The following is a 23071-nucleotide window of genomic DNA, read 5'->3' on the forward strand; positions in this document are numbered from 1 at the left end:
TTATTTTGTTAGTTATGAATGTGGTAGGTTTCTTTTTATTTTAATTGCTTCTTGTGCTTAGTTTATTTTATTCTTTTATGTTATATTGCTGAATTGCATTTTAGAAATAATTGTGTATACATTGTAATTAGTTGCACTTGCTTTGTTTATTTTGTTTCTTTTATTCTTTTATGTTATATTGCTGAATTGCATTTTAGAAATAAATGTGCATACATTGTAATTAGTTGCACTTGCTTTGTTTATTTTGTTTCTTTTCGTTAATCCATTCTAAGGGCATCCAACTTAAATAAGATAAGGTGGGGATTTCATCGCCCTTCCTTGGCCCAAAAATCACCACCCTTCATGTGCGGTTTACCCCAAACCCTAATTTGAAATTTGGATAGCAAGATCCTTTAGGGAAGCCTCACATTTGGTTCAAAGGTGTGCTGAATTTTAGGAAAGCTTGTAATTACTTTCCATAATCGGTGGTTGGTGTCTAAGGAAAGAGGTTAAATGGCTACACCAAAGCGGGTTTTGTGGTTACTTAATTAGGTCCTTGCGAGAGCAAGGGGAGCCTCCCACATCCCCACCTCTTACCTGGCTAACCAAAGGAAGTGGTGTAATTCCAAGTGAACCTAAGAGGATTCACATTGGTTGAACCCTTAGTTTAGGAAACCCTAGGTCAGCCCCTAGGTCGTGTGGTTGATTTGTTTGCCTTTACAAAAAAAATGAAAAAAAAAGAAGAAAAAAAATTTAAAAATTCCAACTTGAATTTAGATTTTAGGAATTTAAATTTCAAAGGCTGAGTTTGAATTTAAATTTCAGAAAAAAAGGAGAAAGTTTCAAAAGTTGAGTTTAAATTTCAGAATTCAAGTTGCAAAATCCACATTTGAAATTAAACTCAAAATTTTAAATTCAAATAAGAAGAAAAGGGACTTCTATGTTGTATGTTAGGAAGGAGATCTTTAAGGAGAGAAACTGTAGAACCTATACCTGAAATAGAGAGATACCTCCATCATCAACACCGAAATCAAATGGTCAGAATCAATGATGCCCAACCTAGAAAGTTGAAGGAATACTTCACTCCAACACAATACAACCCTTCATCTTGCATCCAGTTACCTGATACTCAGGCCTTACAGTATGAAATTAAGTCAAGTACAATCTAGATGCTCCCATCCTTCTATGGGAACCCAAGTGAGGACCCATACAAGCACATAGATGAGTTCCTAGAAATATGTTCAACTGTAAGGATTCAGAATTTCAATGGTGATGACCTTAGATTGGCTCTTTTCCCCTTCTCCTTGAAGGATAAGGCCAAGCATTGGTTAGGGACTATAGGGAGACCCATTAGGACTTGGGCAGAAATGCAACAAGAATTCCTTAGGAAGTTCTATCCTATAGGCAGAACCAATACCATGTGGAAAGCTATCACAGGATTCACTCAAACACCGGGTGAACAAATTCATGAGGCTTGGGAGAGGATGAAAGAGTTAATGAGAAAATGCCCACACCATGGCCTGTCTCAATGGCAAATTCTCCAGGCCTAACCAATCAATACAGGTAGATGGTAGATGCATCGTGTGGGGGGGCATTTATGAGCAAGAGCGAGGATGAAGCTTATAATCTTTTCGAAACCCTGAGTGAGAGTTCTATCAATAATGCGTCGTTGCATTCCTATGAAAGGTCGGTGGGACCCTCAAAGAGGGCAGGGCTCTATGAGGTCAGAAATAATATAGAGCCCGAGGCAAAAATGGACTTGAATGCCATTTATAGAAAGTTGGATAGGGTAGACCTTCTAGCCCAGAAACTCGACCAGTTTTTCACTCTTAACCAGCAATCGGGCCCATCTACTTCTTATCCCAAAGTATGTTCCATTTGTGCCAGCCTGACCCACCAGGTTGATGATTGTCCTACTGTGGCTCAATTTCCACCTTTTATCCAAGAACAAGTTCAGGCAGCCCAGAGTTTCTCAAGGCCCAATAATGATCCATATTCTAATACTTATAACCTTGGGTGGAGAAACCATCCTAACTTTTCTTGGAGGACACATCAACCCAATGTACAGTCTCATCAGCATCTGTCCAACTCCATGGCCCAACAGTTTCAGAGGCCAGTAGTACAAAACTAGTTCCAGTAGGTGTACCCTAGGAGTCAACCAGCCCAACCATATCAGGGCTACCCACAACCCCCTCAATCCCGATCAGTAGACAACCAATTTATGTAGTTGCAGCAGTTGATCCTAAATCAACAGTAGTCCATTGCTAGGTTAGAAAGCCAAATAGGACAGCTAGCTGAAGCTAATGCAAGGAGGGCAGTGGGGCAACTACCGAGTCAACTAGTTGCAAACCCTAGGAATCAACCACCGGGTTTCTCTCAACAAATTCAACCACCTCCTCATAATCCTCAATTCGAAAATGCTAAAGCTATAACAACTTTAAGGAGTGGGAGAATTTCGGAAGACCCGTATGAGAAAGAAAGTAAAGAAGAAGAAAAGGAGTCAAAAAACCCTAAGTTGGGGGGGGGGGGAAGAAAAAGAAAGGGAAAACTTAGAAAAAGAGCCTAAAGTAAACCAATTTATAGTCCCCTTTCCTACCGCACTCACAGTCGGGCCGTCACGAAAAAAGAAAGAGATTCGCAATGAGGAGATCAGGAAACTTTTCAAACAAGTATACATTAACATCTCGCTCCTCGATGCGATTCAACATGTCCCAGCTTATGCAAAGTTTCTGAAAGAGCTATGCACCCAAATGAGGGAGCCATGATCGGCCTCACAAAAAGTGATGCTCTCAGCAGATGTGAGTGCGGTCCTCCTGAAACAACTTTCCCGGAAAATGAAAGACCCGGTTGCTCCTCTTAGTAGCTGTATAATTTTTGGAATCACCTTTGATAGGGCCCTATTGGATCTAGGGGCTAGTGTGAACCTACTTCCGTCCATTATTTATGAAAGGTTCAGTCGGTCAAGACTGAACCTACCCCAATAATTCTACAACTTGCTGATCAGTCGGTCAAGACCCCTCAAGGTGTCATTGAGGATGTTATTGTTCGGATAGAAAACTATTATTTCCCTGTAGATTTTGTTGTCTTAGACATGACCCCAACCGAAGAACTGAGCCACAACTCGATAATCTTAGGACGGTCGTTTTTAGCAATGACTAATGCAAATATCAATTATAAATCGGGGGAAATGGACATCTCATTTGGGGAGCAGAAGGTCCAATTGAATGTTTTTAATGCCTCTAAGCATCCAAACCTAGGGGAAGATTAAGGCAGTGTGGACATAGTGGACAATCTTGTGAATGACCAACCTACCCCTTGATTAGCCTGATCCGGTCCTGGTTGGTATGAAAACGAAAGTGAGTATGAGAGTTTGGATGAGAGAGATGAATAGTTGCATCTGGCTGAAGACATTAAACTTAGCGTTGGTTGGGAGGCAACCCAACGTAATTTTTTCAATTAATTTTAGGATTAGTTTTTTTTTATTTTATTTTCTTGATCAAGACCAAGTGGCATACCTTGAACCCCTCAAGAAAACCCTACTCATTGTTCCCTTTGGCCCAAATCTTCTTTGCATCATTCTAGTTATGCCATTAGGGACAATGGCATTTAAGTTGGGGGTGAGGAAAGAGAGAGAAAATTTGAAAAAAAAATTGTGAAGCTAAGCCTTTAAAGATGGAGAATTAAAATTTCACTGAAATTTTTAAAATTTTCCATTAAAAGATATTCCCAAACAGAAAAAGTTAAGGAAATTGATAAAAGAATATTGAATTCTATAGAAATTGGTAGCAAATGATAGGAGTCAAAAATTGGTCTTGTTTGAATATTGTCGAATCCGTTTAGGAATTAGAAAACTCCCAAGTTTGCCCCTATCAAGATAGGAAGAGAAAGATTGAGAAATTAGACAAAATTCTTCAAATTGTTAAGAGACAGTTGACTACCCTGAACAATGTTGCAAAAAAAGAGAGAGAGAGAGAGAGAGAGAATAAAAGGTCAATGGACACCCTAGACTTAGTAACCGGGTCTCTTCACCTAAGTCAAGTGTCGAGATTTGCGTCAATTAGAAAAGGGAATGCCAAAGACACTTACCTAACACTCAGTAACAGGGTCTCTTCACCTAAGTCAAGTGTCGAGATTCGTGTAAAACGGTGAAAGGTAACAAAAAAAATAAGTTCAGGGGTAGAAATCCGTTGTTAGAAATAATAAGAAGAATACCTGTTTGATTTTAAAATCAATCTCATCTTATCAAGACAGTTTGCAAATGAAAGGGTAAATAAGATTTTTAAGCAATGTTTCAGTAATATTCAAAATAAGACAATTTTACCCCTAAAGCCCAATATCGATCTATACAAAGTTTGAGAATGTTGGAATCAGGATGCTTGATTAATTCTATTAGGGATGACCTTGTAATGGGAAAGATCTATATACTCAGTGTAATTTTAAGGCTGCATTGCAAAGGGACTAGTAATGTTTAAGTTGGGGAGTGTGATAACCCTACATTTTGATGCCTTAAGGGCATCAATTCAGGGGTTTTTTCGGCTTTAGAATAGTCAAGATGTGCCATTTCCCCAGTTAAATGCAATGTTGTGGCCTCTAAGGGTCTCTGTGCAAATTTTGGGGAAAATTGGAAAGTTTTCATGGCTGAAATGCAGATTTTAGGAAGCTGGTGTGAAGTCCAGCTGAGAGAGGGGGTGTTTTTGTGAAAAACTGAAAGCAAAAGGGCGCCTCCTAGCTACTAAATCCATTTTGCGCCCCTCCTACTGTATTAGCATGCTCCCCACGCCTTAGCAAACCCTAGGGTGCCTTTTAACCCATTCTTTTCACTCTTAACAAACCCTAGCCACCCCTAATTGCTAAGTCCTCACCTTCCATCCCTTCTAATCTCCACCATCCATTCTAGGGCACTCTCTTTTTAGCATTCTAACCCTAGGAGCCACCTAACTTCTAATCTTCACCATTCAGCCTTTAGCCATTAAATCTCAGCCTTACATAATATTGGGTGCCTTCTCCTTTTCTTCTCAGCCTTAGGATCACCCTAGAACCATCCTAACCCTTCATTCTAAACCCTAGGCACCCATATTTTTGCTAAAACCCAGCTATCACCCCCTCTTTCTCTTTATTCCCAGTTGTGTCCACCCTTCTCTATAAAAAGGGTCCTAGGGGCCCTGTAGAAGGGGTTGGTCAATTCACCCAGTTAACAAGGCTAAGGTTTCTTGAGGAGTTTAAGGGTTGTAGAAGGGGAGGACACCTAGATCTTGTCAAGAGGGGTTCATGCAAGCTGCTCAACCATTCTACCGCTACCGCCACTGGATCTGATCAACCATTATTTTCTTTTCTTTGTTTTCTTTTCTATTATTTTTATTTATGCAATCTTTTAGATTTAATTCTTGTTTGTTTCTCTGTTTTGCAGATCTGAATTTGTCCGATTCAAGGCTAAGGTGTCTCGAGGGGTTCGAGGATTGTAGAATGGACAGACACCTAGTTCTTGTCAGGAGGGGTTTCTACAAGGTGTCTGGCGGATCTGCAACTAGACCTATTCATGGGCCGGGCCGGAGTTTTACTCTTCATTAACAGAAATATGTTAGGCCCGAGCCCAAGCCCGGCCCGACCAACGGGCCTACAACATGGGCCCGAGCCCGACCCTAATAAAAAGCCCGAAACCCGAGCCCGAGCCCGAAGCCCGACCTAATAAAAAAAATTAGAAATTTTTCCTATTCAATAATCAATATAAATCAGAATTTATTTACATTAAAAAAATATATAAATTCAAAATTTATTTATATTAAAAAATATATATATATAAAGAAGGGAAAGAGGATGTGGAGAAGAAGAATTCGGTTGAAAAAAGAAGGGAAAGGGATGAAAAAAGAGGGGTATTCAATTAGGGTTTTTAGGTTTATTTATAGGTCGAGCCGGGCCGGGCTCGGGCAGGGCTATTTTGGCAAATCCCGAGCCCAACTCGAATTTATTGCGGGCCGGGCTTTTTGGCCCGAGGTTAAGTCCGCGGGCCTATATAGGTGTTCAAGCCCGTCCGGGGGCCGGGCCGGCCCGTCGAGCCACCTGGCCCATGAACAGGTCTATCTGCAACTACCACCACCAGATCCAAATTCTGGATCATTTTTTTAATTTATTTCTTTTATTTCCTTTGTAGATTCCCATACTTTATTAAATTCTGATTTTTATTTATTGTCTTGTTTAAATTCGAAACATTTAATTTCAGCAATAATAGATTTTATTTTCGTATTTTCTGCCATTCCCGATTGCATTCTCTTGTCCGGATCTAAGTATATATTATTTTTTCACTCGCTTCCCTATGGATTCGACACGTTCTCATCCCTTTACTGCGTTAGTAGTTGTTTGAGAATTGGTAAAAATTATAAATGTTTAAACTGGTGTTCTGGAGTGTCTATCGGACACACCATTGGTGACGAGGGTCGAAGTGGAGTCAATGGTATTCTTGGTGAAGTTTTGACTTACGAAGAATTAGTCTGGTGGTGCTCCTACTCTCGAGATGGCCCAACATTCAGTTCTTGGTCATTGTGATGGTGGATCGATGGCTAAGATGTTGATCTGGGCTCTAGAGCTCCTACTACCATTGGGTTTCTAGTGCTGTAAAATTTTCTTTCAACCATTTGAAAAGTTGGTCCTACTTCTCCTCAATCTTGGTGAAGCATTGGTGCTTGATGTCTTCCAGTCAAGGTTTAAAATATCATAACGTACTGGGCCGTACCGGTCAATACGTACCATTCCGATAAGAACCCGATACATGGAACGCATATAAATCATTTGCTCCATTTCTTTTCATATGTATCAGTCGATACGGGCCCGCATCGGGTTGTTTCGGATATGTATCGGTCAATACGAGGCCGAAATAGGCCGATACAAACCGAATTGTTTCGGTTCTCCTTCTTCCATTAATTTGGTAAATTTATATTTATTATTGATTCTCTCTCATTAATGTCATTTGTTACTCCTATATTTATGTCTAACTTCTCCTTCATTAATTAGTTCATTAGTCCTATATTTATGTCTAACTTTTCCTTCATTAATTAGTTAATTAGTCCTATATTTTCAAAAAAAATAGTCCTATAGCCAAATTTAAATTCAAATTTGAATTTTAGTGTCTTCTATTAATTAATGATCCTCTCTATCATTAATTTTGTTTTGTTAGTATAAAAACTACAAATATTAACAATAGCAAGACTTAAACCTTAGTCACTAGATTTTAACACCTATAACTTCGCCACTAAGCCATTCCAATTTATTTGTTATAAGTATATACATTTTTAGTTTTAAGTAAATTTTATCTTTCCTTAGTGGTACTTGTTAATAAATGCTGAAATTAATTATTAAAATTTATATACTAATAAATATTAAGATAAATTATATTGGTTATTTTAAAATTAATGTATATACATTCACATTTTAGTTTTTTTTTTTTTGCTTTTTTCACATTTTAGTTATTCCATCATTTTTCAATGGTTACTAATTATATCTTGCTGTCACATTTTATATAAATATTAAATAATGGTTTTTTTACATTTAAATGACTTATTTACAATCATATAAAACTTGTAAGTATTGTTACTAATATATTTTTTATGGTTTATTTGAATTTCCTATCATATTTATGCGTATCTTGATTTTTTGTTTGTATCCATGCGTATCTAAAATGTATCCTGATACGTTTCTTAAAATTGTCTTTCCGATACACCTTGTGTTCCAATACTACAAGCCTTGCTTCCAGTTTGTTGGGACACTCCTCCATGCCGTAGACTTTGCCAACTAGACTGGCCAGGTGATCATGAATGGGATCTTCGTTTGAGAACTCTTCCTAATGTGCATGCATTAGAGAAACTGGTGATATATCCTTTGGTGCTGGTTATTGTTGTTCTTCTCTGACGGTGACATTAATATTCTTGTGAGACAGCATCCTGCTGAGAGATTCTAATGTAGGTATGCCACTATAGAGATGGTCTAAGTTGGAGGTAGAGAGTAGAATACCGACTAGAACAAAGGCATCAAGGATGAGACTGGATTGGGAAGATGAGAATGAAACTCTTAGGGAATAAAGGACGGAATTATGCTAAGTTTAGAATGCTCAATTGCTCGGAGTGATAGAACGGTTAGAGCTGAAATAACTCTATGGTTAGGTCATTGGTGACAAAATGACTCCAAAGGTATCAAATGATTCGAATTTTGAATATGACCCCCTTCATGTCATGTACCCTGCTATTTATAAATGAATAGATGTCTTGCTTCATGCATGGGCAAGGAACATGAATTACAAAATAGTCCTTAGGCAGTTAAAGGTAGTTCGTCTCAAAGGAGACGATCTATCGTACAAACAATTTTTTTAGTTATTTGCTTCCTAGACTACAACTTGCTTTAGTTACTTTGCCTTACGTCCAATTGAAGGGTGAAGAGTGTCCTCTTTGGACAAATCCTACTAACCAGACAATCACAGAGCCTGTAGTTCTGCTGTTGTAGTTAGTCCATGGTGATACTTCAGAATTATATAAGTGTATCCCCTTTACACTAGTGATAATGAGGAGTTATTATAACAAATCATTTACAAGTTAGGAGTGTACTCTTAAAGATATGGGGAATCTCTCCTTCCTTGGCATCAAGCTTTATCACATTCTTAGCATTGAATTTATATGGCCTGCTTTTCTCCATATTGGCTTCACATTTCTAAGATCTAACACCGCTACAACTATTTCATGATAATCTTATTATATTCTATACGTCCATTAACCCTGTTTTACTTGTCAAAACTAAACATATTGAATTACAAGATATGTAGGGGGGAAACTGGAACAAAATGGGGGAGCAGCCTGGGGATTCTCGAGGTGCTCCTTCCTTTGCTTCGGTGGTTGCTGCTATCGTGAATCCTTTTTCTGTTGTTCTTGATCCACCAGCGGTGGATATTCCTTTGAAGGTACCTTCGATCAAATGGGGAGAATCGGCGGTGCTGTTCTCAGAAGAAGGTATTGAGAAATCTCTCTCCCCTCTCCAATTTGCTTTGGTAGGAAAATGTTCGTATGGTCGTCCTTCCCTAGCGGACATCAGGGAATTTTTGGTAGGTACTTTTAGACTCCAAAAAGCCATTATGGTCACTGCATTAGATCCGAGACATGTGCTTCTCAGATTTGAAAGTGAGGAGGAATACCTTAGGGTTTGGCTGAGAGAGGCTGTTATTATCAAAGACTTTCTGCTAAGATTTCTGAAATGGACCCCTGGGTTGGAGTTAGATTGGGAACCATTAGTGGTTCCTCTTTGGATTTATCTACCAATGTTGTCGATCAATTTGTACAATGACAAGTACCTGCAATCAATTGTGCATGTAGTAGGAAGGGTGCTAAAAGTTGATCCGACTATTGCTCATTTGACCAAAACAACCGCAGCTAGGGTTTGCGTGGAGGTGGATCTGCAAAAAGAAAACCCTAGTCGTGTTTGGGTTGGGCTCAGCAAGGAAGGTTTCTGGTAGAAAATTGTTTATGAGAACCTCCCCAAATATTGCGCTTTCTGCTTCAAACATGGTCATGGTGAGGGGGAATGCAAACTAAAACTGAAGAGAAATTCAAAATCTGAGGGAGAAGTCGCCAAGTCTAAAACCCACTTCAGATAAAATGCCTGGTAATCCTGAAGCACCCAAGAAAAAACAAACTGTGAAGCAGGTTTACCAGGAGGTTCGAAGAACCCCAGCACCGGTCTCAGAAGTTGTAGTGATAGAAAACACAGACACAGAAGAGATCCAGGATCAGCAACCTGAAATCCTAGAAGAGATGATATTACTTGCAGAGGGGGTGTGGACATCTTTTGCTTCTAAAGATGATATCAGTTTGAAGCCTGTTCGGCCAGTCAGTCTGGAGATGATCTTTTTCTCGTCTAGGAAACCTGATAGAATCTGGAGTCTAGAGGAGCTGCAACAATCCAAGTTGGAATTGGACGAGAGGCTTTCTTGTAGGGGGTACAACACTGGCCTCAGTTCTAATGCCGAGCTATTCGATAAAATTACTGAGAGAGCTCAAAATTCTTCCTACGCCTTATCTGAGGACGAAGTCGGCCTAGAAGTGGAACCGAACTGGACACAAGTGGTTTGCAAGAAAAGGCCTCGAAAAATATATGTACAGAGTGAGAACAAACTAGTTATCAGATCGCAGACTGGCCAAGGTATGACTACTTCTAGATGTTCTTAATGAATGATCGTTTCTGGAATATTAGAGGGATTGCAAATAATCCCTCTATCACTCATCTGAAATAACTTTGTAAACTGCATAAGTTAGTGGTAGTAGGAGACTCAATATGACTGGTTTTATGGTGAACATCAATAGTAAAATTGTTATTTTTTGGAATAGCCTTTTCTCTGTACAGTTGATTGATGACTGTGATCAAATCCTATCGGTGAAAGTCACCACCACTACCAATGAGAGTTTCATTCTCTCTATAGTTTATGCCAAATGTGATCGGCTAGAAAGAATGTCTCTTTGGGATAGAATTCAGAACTTAGCCTCTGGTATTTTTAAACCCTGGTTGTTAGCTGGAAATTTCAATGTGATCACTTGTAGAGAGGAGAAAGTGGGGGGAAGAAATCTTGATGTGTCTACAATGGAGGATTTTGTGGATCTAATAAATGTTGCAGGACTGGTTGATTTGGGTTTAACTGGAAGTCGATTTACTTGGTGCAATAACAGAGAGAGCTTGGGCTGTGTTTGGGCTCGTCTAGATCGACTTTTGGTTAATCCAAGCTGGGCGCAATCCTTCCCTTTGAAGCCTATGACTCATCTTAATTGCAGCTATTTAGACCACTGCCCTCTAGTTTTTTCTATGGAGGAGGAAAGGCAAACAGGTCCTAAACCTTTTAGGTTTCAGCAGATGTGGCACTCTCATCCCTCTTTTCACACGATGGTCAGGGATTGTTGGACTAAGGAGGTTCATGCCAATCCATTGATGAGTTTATTTCTCAAACTACATAAATTAAGGAGTAAACTCAAGCAATGGAAGTAGGAGGTCTTTGGGAATGTTCATCAGGTTGTCAAGGAGGCCGAAGACAGGGTTCAACAGGCTGAATTGAATCATTTATAGATGAACTCTACCGCTAGCTCCACGGAGTTAAGGGAGGAGAGGAAGAAACTTCATGAAGTTCACAAACAGGAGGAAATTTTCTGGAGGAAGGAATCGAGAATTAAATGGTTGAAAGAGGGGGATAGAAACTCAAAATTTTTTCATATGTCTGTAAGCTTAACCGAATGTGGAGCATAATTAGCAAGATTAAAAATTCCACATGTGATTGGATTTTTAACCTTGAGGAGTTGAAACAAGGTGCTGTAAACTATTTTTGTAGTGTTCTCTTAGAGGAAGGCGTAGTTGGTGATGAGGAATTGTTGGATACCATTCCATGTGTGGTTAATCAGGAAGACAATGCCAATCTTTTGGCCGTACCTTTTGAGACAGAAATTCAAGAGGTGGTCCATGCCATGGACAGAGACGGCGCACCAGGGCTTGATGGTTTTACAGGACACTTTTTTGTCTCGTGCTGGGACATTGTTGGAGCAGATGTGGTAGGGGTTGTCTAGTTCTTTTTTAATGGTGGCCAGCTTTCGGTGAGTTACACTTTCTCCTTTATTTCTTTGATACCAAAATGCAAGGTCCTTGAGAGTTTCACAGATTTTCGTCCCATCAGCTTAGGTAATTTCTACTACAAACTTATTGCAAAGATCTTTACTAAAAGACTACCTAATATTTTACCTAAGTTAATTTCACTAGAACAAGGTGTTTTTATTCAGGGGCGAAACATCATGGATAATGTATCTTTGGTACAGGAAATGGTAACAGATATTGATAAAAAGGTTGTGGGGGGAAATGTTGTGCTAAAACTGGATATGCCTAAAGCCTACGACTGGCTGAATTGGGACTTCCTCTTCAAAGTCCTGAGACGGTTCAGTTTTAGTGAACATTGGATTGATCTTATTAGAAAAATGGTTGTGAATTGTTGGTTTCCAGTTCTTTGGAATGGAGCAGTCACAGGGTTTTTTCAGTCCACCAGAGGCTTGCGGCAAGGGTCCCCTTTCGCCATATTTGTTTATCATTGCAGAGGAGGTACTCAGCAGAAACTTGTCCAAGCTGGGCGTACAGTATCCTGCAAATGCTTATGTGACTCACAGGGGATGCCCTCCTATCACCCACAATCTCTATGCTGATGACACCATTATCTTCACAAGAGGGTCCAAGCAGGTGTTAGACAAAGTAATGTCAATAATCCGAAGGTACGTGCAATGTTCGGGTTAATTGGTGAACAAGGCGAAGAACTATTTTTTCACTTCAACAAAAGCCTCTCATAGCAGAATCCAAATCATAAATTCAATCATGGGCTACGTACATAAGTCTCTAACCTTCACCTACCTGGGGATCCCCATTGGTAAGGGCCGAGTGAAAGCAGAAGCATTTGATGGGATTGTGCAGAAAGTGGCAACTAAAATTTTTGGCTGAAAAGGGAAAATGATTTTAGCTGGAGGTATGTTTGTCCTAATTAAACATGTATTGAGAAGTATTCCGATATACTTGATGTCGGCAGTTGCAACTCCCAAGAAGATTATCAAATGCCTGGATCAATTGATGAAAGGATTTCTTTGGTCTAATTCAGAGACAGGTAGTCATCACCATTGGATAGCTTGGAGGAAATTTGTGAGTCCTTTTTCTGAAGGTGGGCTGCACATTAAAAGCTTATCTGATGTCCAAAAAGCACTCAGGTTGAAAGCTTTGTGGCGAGTGTTGTTTCAAAATTCTTTGTGGGCTGAATTCTTTAGAGCCAAGGTGCTGAAGGGTGATCATTCCTATACAACCATCCCTTCGTGCTATACTTCTCATACCTAGAAGGTGAGCATGGAACTAAGAGGTGACTTAGTCCTTCTCTCGAGGTGGTTAGCGGGAAGGAGAGAAATCAGCTTCTGGCTGGATAATTGAACCATGATGGTCCTTTAATTGGGAAATTCATTCAGCTAGATGGTCTTAATTTGCAATTGAGAGTTTGTGATATTGTTGATGAGGCAGGAATTTGGAGTCTGGATCATGTTAGGAGGTTTCTTGAGGATGAGGCTCTCCGACATGTTCAGAGGTCAGGTGTAAAGCTCTCTAACAGACAAGACAAGATAGTTTGGCTTCCTGAAATGAAAGGGGAGTTCTCTATTAAAACAGCTTGGTCCTTCTATAGGGATGCTCATTCTACGGTGGAATGGTACAAGGTAGTTTGGAATGCTCTAGTGCCCACTAAGATAAGCTTCTTTGTCTGGAAACTTATGGTGGGGAAGGTATGGGTGGACTCTGATATAAAGGAGTTGGGGATCCCTTTTGTATCCAGATGTGTCTATTGCCGTGACCACTTAGAGGAGAATGTTAATCATTTGTTGGTGCATGGCTGTCTAGCTAGAAGAGTTTGGCTTTTCTTTAGCCGATTGTTTGGGCTTCCCTTCAGGGGTAACGAGAGTATTAAGGAGCTCCTCTCTGTTTGGTTTTCAGCAGCCTCAGAAAAAAACCAATGGGCTGTTACAGTAGGGCTGGTTGCTTGTTTTGCAGTCTGGAAAATATGGAAGGAAAGAAACAGGCGCAGAATAGAAAATAAATTCAGATGCTCTAATATGGTGATGCGATGGATTCATGAGGTATCCTCTCCTCTAAATCTCACCCATAGAGTGAGTTTTACTCAACAGCTCTCTATAGGGTTTGGGGTTGCGAATTCATCCCACTAAGAATAGGTACATCAAGGTGGTGCATTTATTAGAAGTTCCAGAGGGTTACTTTAAGTTGAATGTTGATGGTGCTTTTAGAGGAAATCCTGGCCCATGTGGTGGAGAGGGTATCATCAGAGATGGAAAAAATTGTTTCATTAGTGCTTTCTCTAACACTTATGGTTCAGACTCCAATTTAGCTGTAGAGGCTATGACTTTGCTGGATGGCTTACACCTGGCGGTTGCACTTAATTTAGAGAAGATAATGGTGGAGTCAGACTCTAAACTTCTAATTGATATTCTCAATGGTACTTGTACAACCCCTTGGAAACTTTGGTTTTGGTTATCTCAGGTTCAAGAGCTTAGAAATAGATTGGACTTCTTTTGTGTCCATATTTACAGAGAGGCTAACCAACCGGCGGATGCTCTTGCGAAGCTTGGTTGCTTAGAGTCTCAAAAGACTGTTTATGATTGCACAAATACACTTCCTTCACACGTATAGTACTTGATTACAGCAGATGGTTTAGGCCTTCCTTTTTTGAGAATTTATTGATTTTAGGTTGCTTGGACGCTTAATGTTTATACGAGTCAGACTCCCTTTTATATAGAGCGAGGGGTAAGGTTTCACGTTCCCCTCCACAGTTTTCTACATATTAATAAAATTTCGGTGGGCACCCCTCCACCGGGAGTAAATTTTGGGGCTCAAAAAAAAAACAGAATTACAAAATACGTCTCATCTAGCTCACAATTTGCAAATATATTCACCAAACCCTTATAAGCCCAAGACATTCTTCAACAATTTGTTCAAACTAGAAGTTCAAGCACCAATGGGGTTTGATAGAAGAGGCAACAATGGGGTTTACGGGGGATTGTAAGAGATCAAGGGCAATGAGCCCAATATTCTTGAGGCCTTGATGGAAGATGCAACAATAGAGTTTCCTATTGGGAAACTTAATTTCTTTCCCGTTACTTCTTTCTATTGTAATTGTAATTCTAATAGACATTGAATTGTGCTTCCTATTGTATCAAGGACAGCCATCCCTCTCTTTTATTTAATACAATTAATTCTTGTGAGTCATGACATTGGACTCACACGCTCTCTCTCCTACTCTCTTTCTTAAACTTCATTACGTAGGTCAATTAATTGCTATTGAATATTTGTCCGAACTTTTTTGAAGTTGTTTATTAACATTTTGGACTATCAACATATCCAATTTTACCACTAGTCAAAACTTGTTAGATATATGAATTTTACCCCCAAAACTGGAAAAAATCTAATAATTAAAAAAAGTATTTTTTATATGTTTTAAATGATTTTCATTGCATAAAAGAACCATAAGATGGATATATCAATGATCAATCAAACTCATTGATCTAACAATACTTTATGCGGAATGATTTTTTTCTTAATTTTTTAGGAAAAATCCCAAAATTAATAAAACAATTAATTTTGTATATTATAAATGATTTTAATGGCAAGTAACAACTATAAGATGAATCCATCAATTATCTTTCAAACTCAAAGATCTAACAACAATTTAATGTATCTTGTACTAAACTTTTTGTAGGTTGGAAGATCACACATTGTTTGGCATATTATCAATGAAACTATCGTATATCTACATTCTTAGACTTGTATTGTTGATTTGATTGTAATGTATCATTTCATGTAAACTATTGAAGTGTGTATTCCTACAGTATTTAAACTTGGTATTATTGATGTATTTGTGGGATTTGTAAGAATTTCCCCAATGCATCCAAGTGTATCTATATCTTTCCATTATATCAATGTATATCCAAAGCATATAGTGATGCACATCCATATCCAATCTTACAATATGCTTTTTTGAACCGCGAAGCCCAAGCTTACATACTTAAGCCCCTTGCCTTAGCTCCCCAACTGGAATGGGCAAGCCAGCAAATAGCTATAACCAGATCCTACCTATCAAGGCTGCTACAGTTGATCATTAAAAACCGAAAAACTGAAAAGCCAAACCCAACTAACAAGACTGAATTGAAAATTCTAGTTAACCGAACTAATTAGTTCAATATTTTTGAAAAATTGAAGGTATCAGTTCACTTTTGTTTAACGAATATAAAACCAACATATGTTTATATATATTATATATATTTTTCACATATATCTATAATATATAATATGTAATATATTATTTATTATTTATAATATAACATTTTACATGTATTTCTAAAATTCTAATTTCTTTATTATATATTTATATATTTATTTTAATATATATTATAAAAATAAAAAACCAAAAAACCGATGAACCAAATCGACGATTTACCGAACCAATTAACCAGTTAACTGATCGGCTTTTATTCAATTTCAGTTACCAATTTTCCTAAAAATGGTACCATCGGTTTGGTTTGGAAAGAGGCCCATAATTTGGTTAACTGAACCATCAGCACCCTAAAGACTATGTCCATGTTCAAATCACCTTGAAGCCCCCACAAGAGTGACAATCTCACGCTATCGAGCCCAACAAGCTTACAATATGATATGCAATACATGTATGTAGAAAATTTGACCAAACCAGCCATTCGAATCGATTAAGCCATTGAAATAACTAGAAACCGGTGAAAACCAACTGACCTACAAGTTTAACCAAAAATCAGATGAGCCGATCCCAATTTCATGAAACATTTCAGGTTATTAAGTAATTGAAATTTAAAACGTGTACAATAGTATTTGAACCCATGAGTTCTTGCTTTCAAGTATTACTTAATTACCACTAGCCCATCTCTTTATTTGTGTCAATTAATGACTATTGTATATGTTACTTTATTATGCATGTATTTTAAAGAAAATGTAAATTAAAAAACTTAAACATTGGTAATATATTTAGTATCTATGACTTGTAAGATATATATGTATATGCCACATCATCACGATTCAACCTCCAATTAAACCCTACTTGAATCTTTGACCCAAAAACCTCTCCCTTTTCCAATTCTATGCCCAGTCCAGTTCTCTGAACATTGTGCAAAACCAATATTTTGAACATTGCTTAGAAGCGCATGTTAACAAATGGTCTGTCTTCAAAGATCAGCCCCCAAAAGCTCAGTAGGTCTTTTGATCAATTGAGCTTTTGAAAAATCTTTAGAAAGACTTGGCAAACACCACTAAGATATACTTATATATCTTAATTCAGAAAATCAACATAATTATCGTTAATCTTAATAAATATATAAATCAATTATTAAATTTGTTAATAGGCATAAACTAAGAAGAGAAAATGTCAATTAAAATATAGAATTTAACTAACAATTAAAATATATAGTACAAAGAGAATTTTACCAAAAAAAAGTACAAAGAGAATAAGCAGTAGTGTTATTGCAACGACGAACATGTTGAAAAAGACACCAATGGAATGATTCAAAGAAGTTTCCCTTGCGTCCAAAATAGTTGTTTGAATTTGCCATGAAAACAGTTTATCGTCAAACTTCATGTAAACGATGACACTAAGGCAATCACCGAAAACACTAATCTTATATCCATTGACCTCTTTTCAAACCATTAGCCTTAACTATTACAGATTTTTTGAAGCCAAACCTTCTTACAATTCCCTCACCTCCATTTGTCAGCCTTCCGACAAACAGAAGTGTATAAACTGAAAAGAAAACAGCAAGGCATTAATTGGGTTTTCCAGTAATAAACAAATGTGCAGCTGGGGGTGGGGGTATTACTTACCTCAAAATGTTAAATGATCATCTTTCTGAGGGTATTCACGTACGTGTAACTGGAGAATGAGACAAACAGTTTCCGAAACCTACAGAATCACAAAAGAAGAGAATATAAAAAGGATCAAAGAAACAACTCTGACAAGATATATGGGTTATGCCCTATCAAGGCCAGGCCCCAGAAACTGAATGATCCAGAATGTCAACTTGCTGACCCATGTATTATAGTGCAGAGGCAGGGATATGGTTATGGGTGCAGGTTGGGTAACCGATTTGAAGAACTTACACAGGTCCAGGCCCATTCAAATTCTAACAAACCTTCCCAAGTTGCACCCCTAGCTATGGTTCATTCGCTTGCCCCCTGCATTAGCTTTTTCATGTTTGCCTAATGAAATATTTCTTTACCAACTTTAACAGACAAGGGCATTTTCATAAAGTAGAAGATGAAAGAAAGGTACGCATACCAGATCCATTGGCTCTCATGCTGTGACATTACAAGGAAGCTTTTACAAGGGTTCTCATTAAGCAAGCAATGCATTTGTCCTCTTTGGTAATAGTGGGCATATAAGACTGACAACCACAAATCCACTGGTCCACTATACTTTCGAATTATGCTTGTACTAAGCTGGAAGAAAGAAACACTAAACATCATAATAAATATTGACCCATCCATCAAATATCTCCGGGCAAAAGCTGTTAGTAGAAAGAATAAAAAGATTTGTACAATAACCTATAAGACTGGAAGACAGAAACTTGAATGTGCAAGGGTTTTTTGAAATTTTTCCATTTTTCTAATAAATTTTCAGTATACTTGATCTTGAGAAGGGCGGACTGGATACAGACTTAATCTCTTTTTTCTTTCTTTTTTTTCTTTTTACTTTTTTTTTGGGGGGTGGCACAAAGTGGTTATTCTCAAGTTCAAACCTGCAGTCTCATGCTTGTCTACATCAGCCAAGCTTTTACCATTACATGAAGCAGTGGCTCCTGTGAACAACGTCCTAACCTATATTGTTCCTTTTCTTACGTTTGTAATGAATAAATGAAGTTTTGAAACCACTGGTTACTCGAGTTGTTTGATGAAATTACATCTAGGAGTGATTCCTAGATCTTCAAATGCAATTCCGAGATAAGCAATAGTTCTAGGGCTTTCAAAGAAAACTGATTATGGGGTTCAATACAACTCCCACTTCTTTTATACTTTATGAAATGAACGAGCAGCTATATATCCGCCCCTTATTAAATGAATGTGTGATGTCCTCCAGGCCACGCTACACCCCCATGAAGCACTCAAAGAGAAGTATGGTCCATAGCGCACCAAGTACCCATGCCGCAACCGTCTGTTAATTTGCATAAGATCACATTGCTTAACCCATCCATGACAAGTAACAAACAGAACAAGGAATATAAGCTTCTGTACACATCTCTAAGTAAGAACAAAAACCACATTGCCATTATTGAAAGAGATTAATAATGACATCTTTACAAGTTGGGAACCACAAAGTTTTTTACAAAATAAAGTAATGACCATAAGTACAAAACTGCAATTTCACATAAACATTTTGTCCCTAGCACTGATGAGCGAGGCATATCCTACAGCAGCAATGGACGCCTCTACCAACAGCAGCTGCTTCTCCAACTCGACAGCACTTCCCACACCAATGGGCGAGGAGGTAACCAATCCAACCTTCCAAAAGTAGTGCGTTAACTGCACTACCCTGTGATGCATGAGCCACACTTTGAAGCCCATCATCTTGTAGACATCACACATCTTCGTCCATTGTGCGAACACTACCTAGCTAAGCTCCTCCACAAGCTTAACTGTTAGACAGTGTATGCCCTTAGCTCCAATTAGTTTGATGTACAAATACATTTATTGTAAATGAATAAAAGTACATTATTGTTTCATGTTGTCATTGGTATGTTTTTGTAAAATTATTCTTTAAACTGGACACTTAAGAGACTCGTGTTAGTTTAGAATGTTCTCAGCCGTTGGATAGACTTGGGGAGTATCCTGCCAAGGTTGATACTGATGTGCTGCCAAAGAAGTTGGGGCAGCTAAGGTTGGACCCAAAGCACATGCAGTGAATGTTATGCCCGAACCAATTTCCAATTATACCCTGGACCTTGGAGACTGATGTGCAAAACTAGGAAGTTACATATAACCCCTAGACATGATTATGGTACTGTACTGGGTGTCAGATTGGGTTGTTTTTGATATACCAATCAATGAGATCCTTTGGGGGTCAAAACCTGGGTATATTGGGGCAGTCTGAGAATTCACTTAAGTGGATGATCATAGTGATAGGATCGGCCCCTTTGTCGAACAAAGTGAATGATCGGGACTACACTCTCTCTGATGGAAACCTAAACTACTAGCAGTGGATTTCAACCATGCTTGAGATTTGTTTTGCAAAATATATTTATATATATCATGTTTTAAGAAAAGTGTTGGCAAAAAGGTTTTAATTCCTGGGACCCATCTGTGTAGAGAGTGTGACATTGCACCTTGCAGTCAGGGGAGAGGTAACAAAAATGCTTGTTGGGCCTTGCAACAATGCCCAAGCCCAAACTTCTCTTTACAATTGTAACATAACCCCTTCTCCCTTCTAGCTTGCATCTTGGCCCATGTCAGCCTCTTAAAGGGAATATTAGGCCCAACTTGGTTGCTGTTGTGATTTCCCCAGATGCCCATCCTATTTAACAACTCCGACCGGGTCTCTATTAACCGATACACCCGACCAGTCCAGCCTTCTTACACGGTTCAACTTCTCATCCTATAGCTAGGCTTACCTGACTGCAGCCATCACCATACCCGGTTGCATGGCCTTCACTTCCAACCTAATCTCTTCCTTCAACCCCCTAACAAAACAGCCAACTAAGGCCTTCTCTGACCACCCTGAATGCGGGTAGTTAAGTGTTCAAACTCCATCTAATACTCCCTCACCAATCCAAATTGCCTGAGTTTTGACAATGTCTCATCATAGTCCATGAACCTTGATGGCCCAAATCGAGTTGTGACTGGATCAGTCGGGTCAAGCCAAGGGCACCCTATCCAGCCCAGGTACTTCATTGTAATCAAAATATTGCTCAGCTCGAAAAATCCAGGGGACTGGATCATCATCGCTCTCGATTAATGGTCACCATTTGCACTCAACCCTTCTTGATCACTTTCCTTGTTTCTGCCCTGAAACATCTGATCCACCTTAGATAGCACCGCCGATAAGGCTTCTTTGATGTCCTTTAGGTTAGTGTTCACCTTTTTAAGGTCCTCTTCCACCTGATTTACCTTCGTCTCCATCGTTGAGGCTCGGGAGTTAGCCATGAAACCTGCCTCTAATACTTGATCATAGGTTACTGCCTATCATAGAGTTCCTTCGAGGGGAACCGACCTCTAAAGAAGAAGACAGAAAATTGAAAGGGTTTTTTTGATGCCTTTATTATATGATCGATAGAGTTCATATATATGGCTCAGTTTACTACAGGTGCTCTACTCAAGTTGTTACATGGGATTATCTTGCGCCTGGAATCATTCCAGGGAAGGTGTTGCATGTGCTCTACGACTATAGACCTGTTTAATGGTGGGTAAGTCGCATGTGATAGGTGAGTAGCCAATGGTTGTAGTCGTGGTCTGAATGAGTCGTAACACTATAGCTATAAGGGTGCCCACATGAGAGTCTTAGGAAGCAAGAAAATCCTGATCCCAAGAGATTCTCATTATACATGTGGCAAAACCCTAGAGGAGCTTACCCGTTATGAATGTGGTGAATTAGAACCGCCTTTCTAAGACAAGAAAGTTCCCTCTTGTCATTTTCTTGTCTCCCTTTATAGCCTCACCCACTCATCTATAAACAGGAGAGCCCCAAAAACCTCCACACGAGATTGTCTTGAGAGCATTGAGAAAATCATTACCTTCCTGCTTCCCTTGCTAACATCCTTATATCCCTCTCACCGAGACCTTTTCTTTTCCCCACATGTTCCTAGTCATCTGTCTTTCAAGCGGACCAATCACTCTTGCCTTACCACCATACTTAGATGCTTTAAAAAATATCTTGGACAAAGGGATTTTGTTCTCCAAACATGGGCATTTCAGAGTGAAAGTATATGCAGGTGCTGATTAGACAAGTTTAATGATTGATAGGCAACCTACATTGCACATGGAGAATTAAAATACAAACTATTATGGCAAGGTCAAATTTAAAGATGGAATATAGAGTAATGTTTCATGGTATACTTGTAGTTTGGTGGTTGACAAACCTGTTAGAAGAGTTGGCTTTTCCAATTTCTAGTACCATGTTACTATGACAATAGGAAAATTACTAGTGTTGCCTGTAACTCCATTCAGCACAAAAGCAGTTGACTGAAATATTCACTAAAGATTGTAAATAGCTGATGACATGATCTGTGTAGTAAGTTGGGTATGTATGATATATATATATATATATATATATATCCACTTTAAGGGGAGTGTTGTAATACTTAATGCACTAGCAGCAGGGACATTCTTGTCCTTACGCTGAGATTTACATTATTAATTTAATATAAATAAGAGACTGGGTGCCACCATTCATAACATTCTCTCTAGTCTACGACTGTTCACACTTGACTTTATTTCTTCAACTGATTTATTGCAAAAAAATGAAAAATAAAAAATAAACATTGAATAGAGATGAAGTTTATATCTGTAATACTTGTACGTATATCTTAGAGAAACAAAATAAATCTTGGATGAAAAAAAAATGAATAAGATTTTTTACTTGGATACAAAAACGCATTCATTAGAATACCAAGGAAAAAGAGAAATGAAAAACTCAACTGATAGACGAAGGTAAAAGAAAACATACAAGTTCCCAAGCTTCAATATCTCTATGCGGTCTTTCATATAAGGTCCTACTGTTCATCAAATTTTCCAGAATAACATAAATATCAAAGAATACCATCAGAACATTATAAATTACCAACTAGTCATTGTACAACTAGAAATTTTAAACATACCATGAATGGACTAATCAAATTCATAGCAGAATCTCACAGAAAACATCTAAAAATTGTTGATAAAAATAAAAAAAAAAGAACTCCTAAATCTGTTTCAACATACATAGACTAAAGTGCAAGTCTGTCATATATGACCCAGAAAAGATCTTTAAAGTAAGAATATCCAGAAAGTAATTGAACTTGATCTTATCTTCAAGTCAGATGGATTATTCCACATTGCCCAAGCTTGGCATATCACCTTCCATGATCTTTATTTCTAAATCAACACTGTCTTCAACTTTCTCATTCTTGGTTTATAAGTTAGTTTTTTTTTACTGATATTGATCAAATTATCTTTTTCGTAAATTTTCCATATTGCTCATCAACACAAATGTTCCAATCTAAAATCCAACACAAGCCCTCAACTTTGTTAATAGTCTCATGTTTATGTATTCAGGGTGGTTTTGTATGAATATTTACATAACTGTGGATTGTAATTTCTTTATTTTTATTTCAGTTTTTTTGATAGATGTTATTTTTATTTGAGTTTAGTATAGATATTTGTGCAAGTATTGATTGACCATGGACATCTCTCTTTCCTAGAATTTTGCATTGTCTAACAGTAAAAGAAAATACATATTAGAATTGGTTTCTTCTGCAAACATGGACCTTTCATAGGACTTGGTTTTAGAAGA

At 38.2% G+C, this 23071-nt stretch overlaps 2 protein-coding genes and 1 non-coding gene across 19 annotated transcripts in view; 1 reads left to right on the forward strand and 2 right to left on the reverse strand.

Moving 5' to 3' along the window:
- Positions 1-1392: 1392 nt before the first annotated feature.
- LOC148791843 (small nucleolar RNA R71) lies at positions 1393-1501 on the reverse strand. The gene has a single exon (XR_016076871.1). It is a non-coding gene; the product is annotated as a small nucleolar RNA R71 (small nucleolar RNA).
- A 7299-nt stretch (positions 1502-8800) lies between these two features.
- Positions 8801-9466, forward strand: LOC148791844 (uncharacterized). The gene has a single exon (XM_088888313.1). It carries the CDS (start codon positions 8801-8803, stop codon positions 9464-9466), a length of 666 nt encoding a protein of 221 aa, XP_088744439.1.
- Positions 9467-17000: 7534 nt separating this feature from the next.
- The window catches only part of LOC104610190 (uncharacterized), a 68397-nt gene continuing 62326 nt past the window's right edge, over positions 17001-23071 (reverse strand). For 14 of the 17 annotated variants that reach the window (XM_088887933.1, XM_088887937.1, XM_088887926.1 and 11 more), the window contains 4 exons: positions 22247-22295; positions 17870-18030; positions 17416-17494; positions 17001-17335 (listed from right to left, as the gene is read on the reverse strand). In XM_088887933.1, the coding sequence (XP_088744059.1) occupies positions 17425-17494; positions 17870-18030; positions 22247-22295 (280 nt within the window). In that variant the 3' untranslated portion in view covers positions 17001-17335; positions 17416-17424. The remainder of the gene's footprint in view (positions 17336-17415; positions 17495-17869; positions 18031-22246; positions 22296-23071) is intronic. The other 3 variants (XM_088887929.1, XM_088887930.1, XM_010276707.3) reach the window with 2 other exon arrangements.

This window comes from Nelumbo nucifera, chromosome 5 (genome assembly GCF_055504915.1).
Source record: "Nelumbo nucifera cultivar China Antique chromosome 5, China Antique-T2T, whole genome shotgun sequence".
Classification (NCBI taxonomy): Eukaryota; Viridiplantae; Streptophyta; class Magnoliopsida; order Proteales; family Nelumbonaceae; genus Nelumbo; species Nelumbo nucifera.

Excerpts from the sequence above, each read along its gene's own strand:
- LOC148791844 (XM_088888313.1), top strand. The coding sequence starts at position 8,801 with ATGGGGGAGCAGCCTGGGGATTCTCGAGGTGCTCCTTCCTTTGCTTCG.